This window comes from Anoplopoma fimbria, chromosome 12, assembly GCF_027596085.1.
Source record: "Anoplopoma fimbria isolate UVic2021 breed Golden Eagle Sablefish chromosome 12, Afim_UVic_2022, whole genome shotgun sequence".
Lineage (NCBI taxonomy): Eukaryota > Metazoa > Chordata > Actinopteri > Perciformes > Anoplopomatidae > Anoplopoma > Anoplopoma fimbria.
In genome coordinates, this window is record NC_072460.1 from 12,945,894 (window position 1) to 12,958,782 (window position 12,889).

Here is a 12,889-nt window from a genome sequence, read left to right on the forward strand (position 1 = left end):
ATACTTAAAGCCCCCCCCCATCACTCAGGAATACGTGTTGCTTTGCTTCTCATGCTCACCTTAAACCCGAGTCTAAGGCAAGTATGATTGTGTGACGTCACAATTAGTGTTTGAAATTGGAATTCTTCAATGCACAAACGGAGTGAGCTAGAGAACGAAATCAGTGAAGAGGTACACATCATGTGTCAGGTATAGTTAAATAGGCTGGTAAATCCTCATGGTTTCCGGATTAAGAACTTTTATAGAGTTTCACTGGTTTAGAGTAGAAACCATATCAGACACAAGTTATCCTTGCAAGGACAGTATTTATCTCAAATTAGATTTTTAATATATATTAAATTAAAGCAGCTTGCGCTTAACCTTACAAAGTAGGCAGTGAGTCAATGGACCCTATGTTAAATTATGTGTGTTTTGATTAAGACATTATTTTAAAGATGTTTTAATAAATCGTTGTCCCTTTGTGGTGTGTGTTTGACTTTGATCCCACTTGGATAAATGAATGCATGATTGCAATAAGGAATATGAGTGTCTGGCCGTGCAGGAATGATGGATTACTTTAGGCCTGTGAGATCATGGACTGATCCCATTTATTTTAGCAGCGTGGCTAAAACTCTGTCTTTGCCCAGTAGGAACTCTGGCCTACATGTCACGTCCGTGGTCCCACTGTAAGCAGAAGTGGATTACTTAACATGGCCCACATAGCCTCACAGGCTAAATGGGACAGTCTCGCTCCATAAAATCGTGCAGTAACAGCATCACAGTGTAATACTTAAAGCACATGAAGATGGCAGCAAAGCTAAAGCATGAACAATGATGAAGCATATAAGTACAAAGTCTAATGTGGGCATCTTTGACCTGAAAACACCAATAGCTCGGACTTATGAAATGTTAACATGATTTATTTGGTCAAGGAACTTACTTAGTTAACTAAATTCCTATATTTATTGATATTTTATATTTTTTTCTTAATGTATCAACTTAATATTTACTTCATTTTTAAAGTATACAATATAGAAGACAGTTTCTAAATAATCACATCCTCTTTGCTCAATGCCTTATTGCCTTATGTGTTGTATAACATAAGCAGCCAACATTTGTCACTACAAAGATTTGAGGCTGTACTATATCTGTAATATGACTGTAAACAAAACGCCCCATGTCGGTCATTTTATATCTGTGATGTATCTCTAACGAGCTGTTATTTCAGTCACATGACAGAAGTATGGGGAGGTCCATTCTCTTTGCAGCCAGTTTCTAGCTTTGAAAAATGGGGCAAGTAAAACCTCTCTAAATTATTAATGAAGTGAAGAATAAAAATGTCCTCAGTTTGAATTTTAAATTGGAGATTTGTCTTGTTATTCTGATCCTAATAATAGCGCTTGTATTAATAGGTGTGTAGGTCACATTCATTTGTTGGAATCTCCTTCTTGATGAAATAAATAGCACACACTGTGGCAGAAAACAGCCTCTTTATCCCTAAGGAGGTCACTGACTGACATTCTCACTTTCAGCCTTTCAGCGCCCCATTTCTTCACTTAGCTTAGATTCAGTCTCATTCCAGATTGATGCTGACAGTTTATTAGCATCAGTATTGTAGTAAGCTACTTTGCAACTAATCAGCATAGCATGTTTTTACAGAACTAACTGGCAAACAAATTACTGTTTTGATTTACCATCTTGCTAAGATACCTTGACACCATACATGAAATCATAGATGAGATGAATAGGACATGGCGTTTTTAGACATAGTCTTAATTTAGTGAATGCCCCACATTAGCTTTGTCATCAAAAGCTTATTGCAGTAAACTCCACTCACCTCCAAAGCAGTGGGGTCAAATGGTGAATCCGAAGGACGCAGCATCCTAGGTTTCTGCTCTAGAGCCGGTTTTGGATCTACATGAGCCACAGGAATGCAGGGGTAAGGAGGACCCAGTCTGGGTTGGGTCACCGGTGAAGGAGACTTCTTAATGGAGGATTCTCTTTTAGGAGCCATTCCTAACGTCCTGGGCAGCCAGAAACTTCAAATCTCTGCACAAGCTGCTGGTATGGGCTGCTGAGAGGAGGTATCAAGCTATGAATAAAGTGTGTCGGTTGTGCTGCTCCTGTGGAGCTGAGGGGAGGGGAGAGGAAAAGCAGGTTGATGATGCCGATGGTGCTCAGGGAGCAGTTGGATGAGGCAGAGGTGGACATAAAGAATAGCATTCGAGTGAATTTGTCAAGCAAAGCGTAGGAGGAGTAGAGATGAAAGCTCGAATGTATGAAGAGGGGGATCGATATAGAAAGAAGTAGACTCAGCTGTATGACTCCAAGCGCATGCTTTTATTTGGGTCAGAAATGTGTGTGAGTGTGTGTGTGTGTGTGTGCGTGTGTGTGTGTTGGGGCTCAATTGAAAGATTTTAGCCAAAAGCCTATTTTTCAGACTCATTAAGAGATGTTATAAGGAGTGTCATATATTCTGTGTCTCATTACAAACCAGCATGTAGCTAATAATAAACTGTTCTAGAATAAATATATGTTCTCTTTGTTTCTGCTCCCAGATCTGCTCTTCCTCCTATTTGCTGCAGACTTGCTGACACTGATGCTACATGCTCATGAAGAAGAGAAGCAGGACACTAGGTGTGAAACCATTCACCAAGATTATAGCCAAATTAAGAATCGAACATGTGTTTTTCTCTGTGCAGGATTGAATGTCGATGATTCATACGCAATATATTGCCTGAACAGTGCACAAGGATCTACGAGTGGCCCGTCATATGTGGATATTTTGAATGGATATTTTGGGAATCAATGCTTGTATTTTTTTAGCTTGTACAACACTTGCGAATGGATCCAAATCGATCCCAAATACAATAGTATGAAGCATTTTTTTTTAACGTTTTTGTTTGTCTTGGTTTTCCTCATTCCCCCCTTGTTTTATAAATATTTATATTATGTGCATGTTGTTTATTACAGAACAATACACAATACACATTTATATTTGTGGTTTACATTAAGTCAACTGTATTAAGTACACTTTTCATGGACTTGAGGATTTCTGTTGTATGCTATGTTATACTTCCACTTTACTATATTTCAGAGGTAAGTTATTCTTTTCACTGCCTTATATTTATTTGTCAGATATAAATAAGTGCTCTACAGATTAAGATTTAAAATGTGAATGATTATATCATCATTTTTAGATTATGATCCATCATTATAGTCTGATTAAAGAGAATAATGAAATTGTATAAAAAAGCTCCACCTCAATTAGTTACAACATTACAATGCTGTTTAAACAGTATTGCACCTAAAACACTATATACTTAATATATTTATACTAATATAACACTGACAGTGGTCATTCTGCTGCATAATGAGTACTTTAATCTTGCCACTTTAATTTGATTTTGCTCTTTTATTTTTTAAATTAACTTTTGAATGTATTATTATTGTTTATTTTCCACTGGTGAGGGGGTATTTTGTAACTGCTATTAGTCTACTGTAGTTATTTTCCCCCAAATGGTGGAATGCAGTACATTTACTCAAAATACTGTACTGAAATAGAATTTGAGGTACTTCCATTCTCTTGGTGATTTATAATTTGTTTATTTCTGATAAACTAAAGGATGAAATGTTCCTTTATTGGCTGAGAAGATCCCCTTCATCTTAAAATAAATAAACTATTAAAACTCTCTTGGATTGGCTGTAAAAAGCATGGTCACAGTGCTGGAAACAGGACTGTTTTCTGAGCTCATGAAAAGTTGACTTTTTATTAATACATGGTTTCCACCAGAGGGTGACGCTGCAAACATGATGATCTTGTAGAATATAATGCATCGCTGTAGATGTAACTACTCAATACTATTTCAAGGAGTTAGATTATACACAATCTTAAGCAGCAAATGCAACGGACACATTAATGCAGCACTAATATAAATCCAGGAACACTATATAATAACACCCTGACGGACCATTTCACTGCAGAATGAGTAATATAACGTTTGATACTTTACGCAGATGTTGCAATACTTAAATATTTTTACTTAAGTAAGGTTTTGAATGCAGGACTTTTACTTGATATGTCGTATTTTTTACAATGTGGTATTATTTATTTTACTTATAAGCCAAGTTACGAATCTGTAAAATACTTCTCCCACCACCTGTTTATGTGCACAACATTTATAGTATGATTGAGCCGAAATGAGACAGTAGTTCAGAATAGTGCCACTAGATGTCACTATTATACAACAGGAAGACACGACCACGGAACGCTTTTTGCTTCAACGGGCTTCATCTCAAACCAAATTATAATCCGTCCGTTAATTGAGTTGTAGGTCTGCCTCATGCATGTTTTGCTACAACAGAGAGCCTGTGACTCAAAAAGAACAGTATTTTTACGATGATAACGATGATGAGGCATTGCATCTCTATCTCTCTGTCTATAAATCCATCCAGTGGTTGAAAGTAATAAAGGATTATTTTAACTAGGGAACATTTACAACACTCAACATTTCGAGGTACTTGTTCTCTACATGTGTATTTATATTTTATGCGACTTTATACTTTTGCACCACTCCATTTCAGAGGGAAAATGTTACTTTTTACTCCACCACATTTTTCTGACAGCTCTAGTTACTTCGCAGATTCAGATTAATAATACAACATATAATATAAACCACACAATGAATAGATATGGGCCATTCTGCAGAATCAGTCATTTTTATTTTAGTATGACCATGGGTAGGACTAATTCAAGAAGGGTACATTTCTATGGTAGCCTGATAAGTTTGTGCTTAACTTAAGTAAAATGATCTAGGTGTATCTATGGCTTTAAGCGTGACGCACTATTTCGATATTAAATGATTGCATTTAACGTCACTGCAGAGAAAACAGATAAACAACTTCTGGCGTCACTCTACCCGCTCCTCCAATAATCAATGCTACCCACTCCTCAGTGGGTTTGGGGAACAATCCATCGCGCGCTCAATGGGCCTTGAAATTACCGTTTATGTGGCTCGAGCGTCAAAACAATAGCGACATAAGACCCTTGCTGCGAGACCAACGGCACTCCTGGCGCTTTAATAGCGGATCGAACATGCAAAATGAGGAAAAAAGACCCCCCTACAAAGCCATCCTGATTATCTACACAACATGAAAAAAGCTACAGTGTATTTTTTTTTTTACTATTTTATTTTTGAAATGTTAATACATTCTGTCAGCCTGCAGCCTAATGCCAGCTGATTACTGATGGGTCGGCCGAGCAGACAGCTCAGTGGCAAGCAGTTTAAGAAGATTAGCAGTGCCTCACGTTTTCCTCATCATTCCCAACAATAATCCACCACAAGAGGCTAATAATAACAATGGGAATATACGATATGCCTGCTTTCAAATAGATTACCTTTAATATAGCATACCATAATTAGCAAATTGAAACATTATCCTATCCATGTGTCTGCATAGTTCTTAACATGTCTGAATTAAATTTTCTAAATCAGAAGACACTTAATAGGAAACATTACTATCATCATTTTCCCTTTCTATAATTTTGTGTGCAGTGTTGTGAAAGCAAATTCAATTACTCCAACTTAAAGGAAATGTTTCAACAGATCCTCTGAGGTGCCCAACTGACTAATGAAATTATGGCAGTTCTCCCACTATAATGCCATTCAAAGTCCCCCATGCTGCAGCAAATCTCCAAACCACCTGATTTATTTTTAATGATATTACACCCCTCAGTCGGCTGTGTCATGGTAATAATCGGGGCTGCTCCAGCTGCCTCTAGATCACATTAGCCAGGCTTAATATTGACAGTGCTGGGCCCACTAAACAATGAGGCTACGGGGCTAGGCAGCTTAAAGGCTGCCTAGCCAATGGGCATACTGCAGGAGGTAGAGGTGGTGCAGGCCAGGATGCTCCAGTTCCCTATGCCCTGGAGGACTGGCACCATCATTAGGCAGCATCTTCTATAGTCCTGTGGAGCTTTAAACCCACCACTACCAGATCCAGACCCCACCCAGACTCCAGACATCAAAACCATACTGACAAGGGACCATGAAACTAGTGGCAACTTGATTCCCTGCTAGTCTTTTATTAGATGAAAAAACCTGCCAGGACAACCGCTCAGCAGCTGCACCTTTGGTAGGTTCCTGCTGTTTCAAACGCTTTGGACAGCTTAGGGAAAACTTTTCTGCAGGGTTCACCTTGTACCAAAATGAAATCAGCTGTTGGACGTTCATCTTCAAGACTACAGACAAATGATCGCAATTTCTGATTCCCTTAAAGAAATGGAAAATAAATAAATGTGTGAAACACTCAAGAAATATTTTTACAATTTCTGATAGTTTATTATTTTGGGTCACGTCCAGAAAGAATGCAAGAAAAACCTTTTGCAATCTGATTTGATTAGAAAAGTGCTTTTATCCGTTATACTAATTTATGTTACAGGCTTGCCTAGTTTTTTTGTATTTGCATAATGGTCACACTGGGAATCAGAGGCCACTTGTGGGACACTTGCACCTGATCACAGAGACACTATGGCTCATTGCCAATCACACCTCCACCGTTGAGTCTCCCAATTAAAAATCACCTGTATTTGTCCTTGGATTTGTCAGGTTGTATGACATCGGTTAGATACCCCTGTACACTGAGAATTTTTCTTCTGTCCCAAATTGTTATTTGGATCGGTGGGGATTTTGCACGGGGGCCCACAGATTACCGTCGTTGATTAGTGGTTGGGTGTAATCCTTTCAGCCCCTCTCTCTCCAAAACACCCCTGGGATATGCCCGTCTCCCTGAGGACCGGCAGCATGGCAGATGGATCCTCCTCCCCCTCGTCTGCCCCCACTAACAGCACACCCAAAAACACTGTTGATGTCCTGGGACGGAGGTTGTAAAGTATCCTGAATATGAAACCACAGGCACCTTTGTTTAGTGGCTCTCTCCCCACTTAGTGAGAATTGCCCTCAGGCCAGATTCCCATTCTGTAGCTACATTTCTGCCCAATTGGAATGTTTTCCAAATCCATTAGCCCAAAGGAAGAGGAATAAGATGCACAAAATCTGCTCATATTGCCTGGATGAGATGCTGCTAGATCTTATCAAGACTCACTTTGTGAACTAGAAAACTCTAAGTTGTTGACATCTTAGTTTTATGGATATGGAGAGCCATTTGCCCAAAAAATGTTTATGCTAGTGTCGAGTCAAAACATGGGATTATATTCCTACACAAGGAGATAAAGATAATTGTCTGTTCGTCTGTGGGGCATTAATTCAGTCTCTTTTGAGTGAATCTTTTATATTTGTATCTATCTTGCATCTTGTGTGTTCATGTGTAAAGATATTATGTACATTGGCTGCATATAGCACAGTTAAAACCTGCAACCGTAAACTCCAACTTATGTTGTGATCTAAATGATTAATATAGTTTGATCTCCAACGTTCTATGAAGAAAATAAATTGGCTTGAGGTTTAACTTTTAAAATGATTCAACATTTAGACTTATCTAATATATCTCACTTAAATATGATTTACAGTGAAACATTAACAAAGAGTGGTGTAAGAATCAGTTTCCATCAAGAGATTTAATTTTAAAAGATCATGATTCACAACTGTCTGTGTGTGTGTTTATGTGTGTGTGTATGTGTGTATGTGTGTGTATGTGTAGACCACTGATTTCCCCCTGTGTGCAGCAGAATCAGTAGGCTGTCAGTCTCTCCCTCAGGAAAGTCTGCTTTAAGCACATTCAGCCTCAATGAGCAGCAAATGGAGAGAACTGAGCCCTGGGACTTCTTTACACAATCACACACAAGCACACAAACAGACAGACACACACATACAGACACACACATTTAAGCAATAGAATGGAAAAACTTGAAAACAGTCAGGTAAAGTGCATATGCTGAAGATAGACTGGCTCAAGAAACTTTTCTAAAAAGTGTTACAGACAAAACTTGGAAAATGGTTGACACGAGAAAACTTTTATTTCTGGTTTGACAACAATACAATCTCATCTCCCTCATCATCCCCTGACATGACCCCCACCCCTTACCACGCCAACCCCTCTTGCAAATCTACGCTCCCTCCATCTTTTATGATCACTACAAGGGGCTCAGCTTTCAGAAGCGGTCCAGGGAGCATGTGTGAGGAGCTTTAATTCCTATTGTATTCGTGCAGTCTTGGTGTGTGTGAGTGTGTCTGTGTTTTAGGGAAAGAGGGAGAGGGAGATAGAGATGAAGAAAAAGACAGGAACAAGGACCCATCTGTCAGAGCAGCACACAAATCCCTCCCATTCCACTCTGAGTCCCAAGGGACCAGAGCGAGAGACAACTCACTTGTGGCAGCGTTTTTTGCGAGGTCGGAGGTTACCCCCATTAACAACAGCACTGAAATAGCTAATGTACGACTGGTAGACCCACTATTTTGGTAAGAAACTTATTTTGGACATGCAAAGTCAGCAATTAACTTCATAACTATGGTAAAACTTACATTTATTAGATGAATATTTTGGAGTACCCAGGTAAAAATCATACAAAGTCATCAAAAGTATGTTCAGATGTATCCACGGTGAACTCTTCCAGAAGGCTGGCTATCTATGTTACTACTTAAATGGGAGTAGGACACAATTCCCTCTCTGTTAGTCAGTCAGTCATTTGGGAAACCAATGGGAATTGTGGGAGACTGCGAGACTCCAATTCCCCATGCAGGCTGCAGGTGTGGTGAAGGCCATGCTCACACTCATGGGACAGAAAGCTATAGTGCATGTGTGTTGTGTGTTGTGAGGTGCATGAACCTGGGGACCTTTAGACACATCACATTAGAGTTGTTGCCTTACACATCATATGGGGACAACACACACACACACACACACACACACACACACACACACACACACACACACACACACACACACACAACCAAGCGGCAGGGCTCCTCTTTTCTCTCTGTCCACATGCCTTTATGGCCAGTGCACTGACCAGGAGTGATTAGGGCCGTTGGCGAGGTGGATAAATGCTGTTTCAGCACGAGACATCATCTTGGGCAAGCGGTGACGCGTGAGCATCCAAGCAACAGATGCCTCCTCCCCCCCCCTCACCCCAACGCTTCCTATATCCAGCCATCTGTTAGGCTCTGTTCAATAAATCGTTGGATAAGTGCCTGTTTTTACGCAATGTTGCAGATGAGCCACGTGACAACATCTTATTTCTCAGACATGCAAATTGCACGGCACACTCAGAAACAGGAGAACCAACAGTGCAGTTGGCAAAGTTCAGTCTAAGTCTCGAACACAGCTGTGCCCAATCGCTCGCACAATAGTATCAATGCGGGGGCACGTGCGGCTCGCGAGACCCCGGCTGTCAATGGCCAGTGATGACAATAAACCCCCACTGCGCTGCGGCCCGCCACGCACGAGGATGGGCGGGCGTTTATTATGCCGTGGTATTTATAGTCAAAACTTGGGGAATATGTACAATATTGAGAAACGATTAGTGTATAAACAACAAAGGCCATATAGTCATTTCAAGACCTACACGGATTGCGTGGAAATAAATTGTGTCTATTCATTGGCAGTGTTTATGCTTAACTTTTATTATACAAAAAAACCCAACAACAAACAGATAAAGAAAACACTACATAAATAAATAGATAAAGTACAAATTGAGGGCATATGCCGTCTTGACAATGTATGTTTCATTGATTGGCTAGTAGCAAATACGGAGTTACTGTGTTTACAATACCCCCTGACTGGGTCAGTTGTTGAGCCTACCATAAAGTACCTGTCTGTTCATCATAGCTCCAATCGATTCAATAATCAGATAGTCCTTGGGGACAGAATATGACGCTAAAAATGGAAGAAAACAATTGAATAAGTGGGTGAACAACGCACACACCTGCTCTCTGCACACTGAGCTGTCAACATCACTTAAATACGCACACATGGAAGAGCGTCTCTTTACTCAGCGAAGACCAGGCCTACACTGTGTTTAATTAGGTGGAAAATTCATAATCCAACCGACTAATGAAGAGATAGATAATCGATTAAGATGGTTAACACAGGGATTTAAAACCGAATATAGGAATATGTGGGGGTTATTGACACATTTCCATGTGGGAAGATGTATATGCTAATAAAGCTTTAGGGGAACATCTATGCAGTGCAAGTGCTGTGAGAAATAATGTCGATCATTTTTGCTTTTTGCTAAAATTGCAACCAAACACTAAAATTCCTAACCATGTTACAGAGTGAAGCCTAAATATTTAAGCAGATAATATATAGTGTGAGATGAAGCTAAGAAAGTTGGCGTTTGAGCAAATGGGGGAAATAATCTGTAGCTGGTAAAAAGTTGGAAGTCCCGTGTATGTGGGTAGATATGTGCTCCCATTAAAGATCAGATATATTCATTTACATTATTATCATTTATGATGGGCATGTTTAGGATCTAACTGTTTCCCAATGCGTGCACGTTTTCTGCACTGACTCAATCCCTCCAAGTGTATAAGGACCTCGTGATTTACAAATAAACACTGTCTGCACGTGCACATGGGCGCGCACTCTATCTGCCCCTCACTCATCTGCTGGATGAAACTTCTGGCCACGAGCCCGCCACGCGCGTTTGGCTGAGTTGGTGGTGGGTGGGGCGCCTGGGGGAGGGGCTTAGCCGGTTAAAGGCCACCATATCAGACAGCTCGTGTCATTTGTAGATGAAAGTTCCACGCGCACTCATGATTATCTGAGGACACAGAGGAGTTCGGGACACTGGCGGATGCTTGAAGAGAGAAACGAAATTACTCTGGACTTATCACTCAGCTGCAGATCTCTTTTTATTTAGACCAGTGTTTCTTTTATTTTGCACAGAGCGAGCGGTAAATACAAACAGGTGAGTTTACACATTTGTTCATCATCAGTTCAGTATGAAGAAAAATGTCCCAAATTGATCTCATTAGTGATCCAAACTTGTGCTACTAAAATGACCACATGCACTTGTGTTGTCCTCTCAGGGGCAGACAAATTAACTACAGTTAATTTACTAAATGTGTTGTAAAAAAAAAGTCTTGTATTTGCTGTGTTCAGTAGCATATAGTCCAGACACAATTGCCAAGTCTAAAGTTATGAATTCAGAAATGACAGCAATTTGTCCCACTTTTACGCATCAGTGCACAATAATTAACTAGGACAGTTTTTTTTCTTTCAAAACAATAGCAAATCATATGTCCCAGGACATTAAAAAAAAAAGAAACAATATATTGATTTTATTCCTTCTAACTTTTGGGCTGTATGCATTATTCTTAAAGATGTTAAAAAAAAATAAAAAATAAGCAAACCCTGAGATGTGGGCGGTTGTCCACATGTGTGTTGACTTGTATGTCGCCTATTTAATCTTTGAGCATTATGGTAAATCCCGTTGTGTCCCAGATTGACAGAGTCCCTAGAGATACAAATCTGTAGCGACTATAGTATAACAGCAGGGGGCCATTCATTCTAAAAACAGCCATCTATACTTAATATCAGCATATCCCACTATGATGCATTTGAGATAATTACAGTGCTTCTTCCAAATAACTTTGGTTTGTTGCCACCAGCTCTTGAAAAGAGGAGTGAGCTGGTCAGAGTTCAGTGCTGAAAAGAGAGCCCTCATTCTGTTATTCATGGGACAAGAGTTGCCAGTCACTATGTCAGGCACTGCTTTTTCTTCCAGTTTCATCCCAATACAAAATCTCCTAATCACATAAAAAGAGAGAAAGAGAAGCATCATGCATTTACAAGTAAAGGCCTTAAGATATTACACACTTGAAGTTGTAGCTGTTGAATCACCGACTTTTTGTGCTGTATTTTTCAGATCAAAATGATGACCAAACAATATGGAAAGAGTGGGGATGTGAGCGAGCTGGTGAGCTCCCTCGGCTGGCTGGAGGAGGATGACGGCAGCTCTCAGGATGGAGAGGAAAGCCATGGTCTGACTGTAGATGGACGAATCCACTCCTGCACAGAACTGGGCAGTGAGGATATGGAGGAAGAGGAGGAGGAGGAGGATGATGAGGAGCAGGAGATTGGACCAAATGGAGAACAGGCTCCAAAAAGGAGAGGCCCTAAAAGGAAGAAGATGACCAAAGCCAGACAGGAGAGATTTCGTGCCCGGCGAACCAAAGCCAACGCCAGGGAACGCTCACGTATGCACGGACTGAACGATGCCCTGGAAAGTCTGCGCAGAGTGATGCCCTGCTTCTCCAAGACACAGAAGCTGTCAAAGATCGAGACTCTGCGGCTTGCACGCAACTACATCTGGGCTCTGTCGGAGTCGCTTGAGAGTGGCCAGTCCCCTGAGAGTCATGGCTTTGTGGAGATGCTGTGTAAAGGTCTGTCTCAGCCTACCAGCAACCTCCTGGCCGGCTGCTTGCAGCTGGGACCCAGTCCAGTGATGCTCACCAAGATGGACGATAAGTGTGGCGGCCCGGGGTTGGGGTTGGGTGGTGTGGGGGGTCAGGCTGGCCATCCTCTCAGCTACCCGTCTCCAGGCCTTCCCAGCCCCCCCTATGGCTCCCTGGAGGCTTCCCACCTCCTCCACATGAAGGGATTCAAAGGGTCTGTGTATGACAACCCCTCCCCTAACGAGTGCAGCAGCGGCACTCCACCATACGACGGGCCCCTCACTCCCCCACTGAGCATCAGTGGCAACTTTGCCCTGAAGCAGGAGCCCTCTCCCCGTGAGTCAGAGAGGACCTACACATCCCACCCTGGCCACCATGCCCACTACCTCTCGTCCCACCATTACCCCACTTCCACGACTGGGGGCCTACCAGGAGGTCCTCAGGGCCACCCACTTTTTCAAGCTGCACGCTACGAGCTGCCCCTGGACGTGGCCTTTGACTCCTATAACACGTCTCACCTGGTCGCCTCTCACATGGGCAGCATCTGA

General features: G+C 41.3%; 1 protein-coding gene across 1 annotated transcript; it reads left to right on the forward strand.

Annotated features, from left to right (window-relative positions):
* The first annotated feature begins 10,688 nt into the window (after positions 1-10,688).
* On the forward strand, positions 10,689-12,889 carry neurod4 (neuronal differentiation 4). The gene is made up of 2 exons (XM_054609832.1): positions 10,689-10,852; positions 11,813-12,889. Exon 2 carries the CDS (start codon positions 11,819-11,821, stop codon positions 12,887-12,889), a length of 1,071 nt encoding a protein of 356 aa, XP_054465807.1. The 5' UTR covers positions 10,689-10,852; positions 11,813-11,818.

Coding starts and splice junctions, on each gene's coding strand:
- neurod4 (XM_054609832.1), top strand. CDS start 11,819: ATGATGACCAAACAATATGGAAAGAGTGGGGATGTGAGCGAGCTGGTG.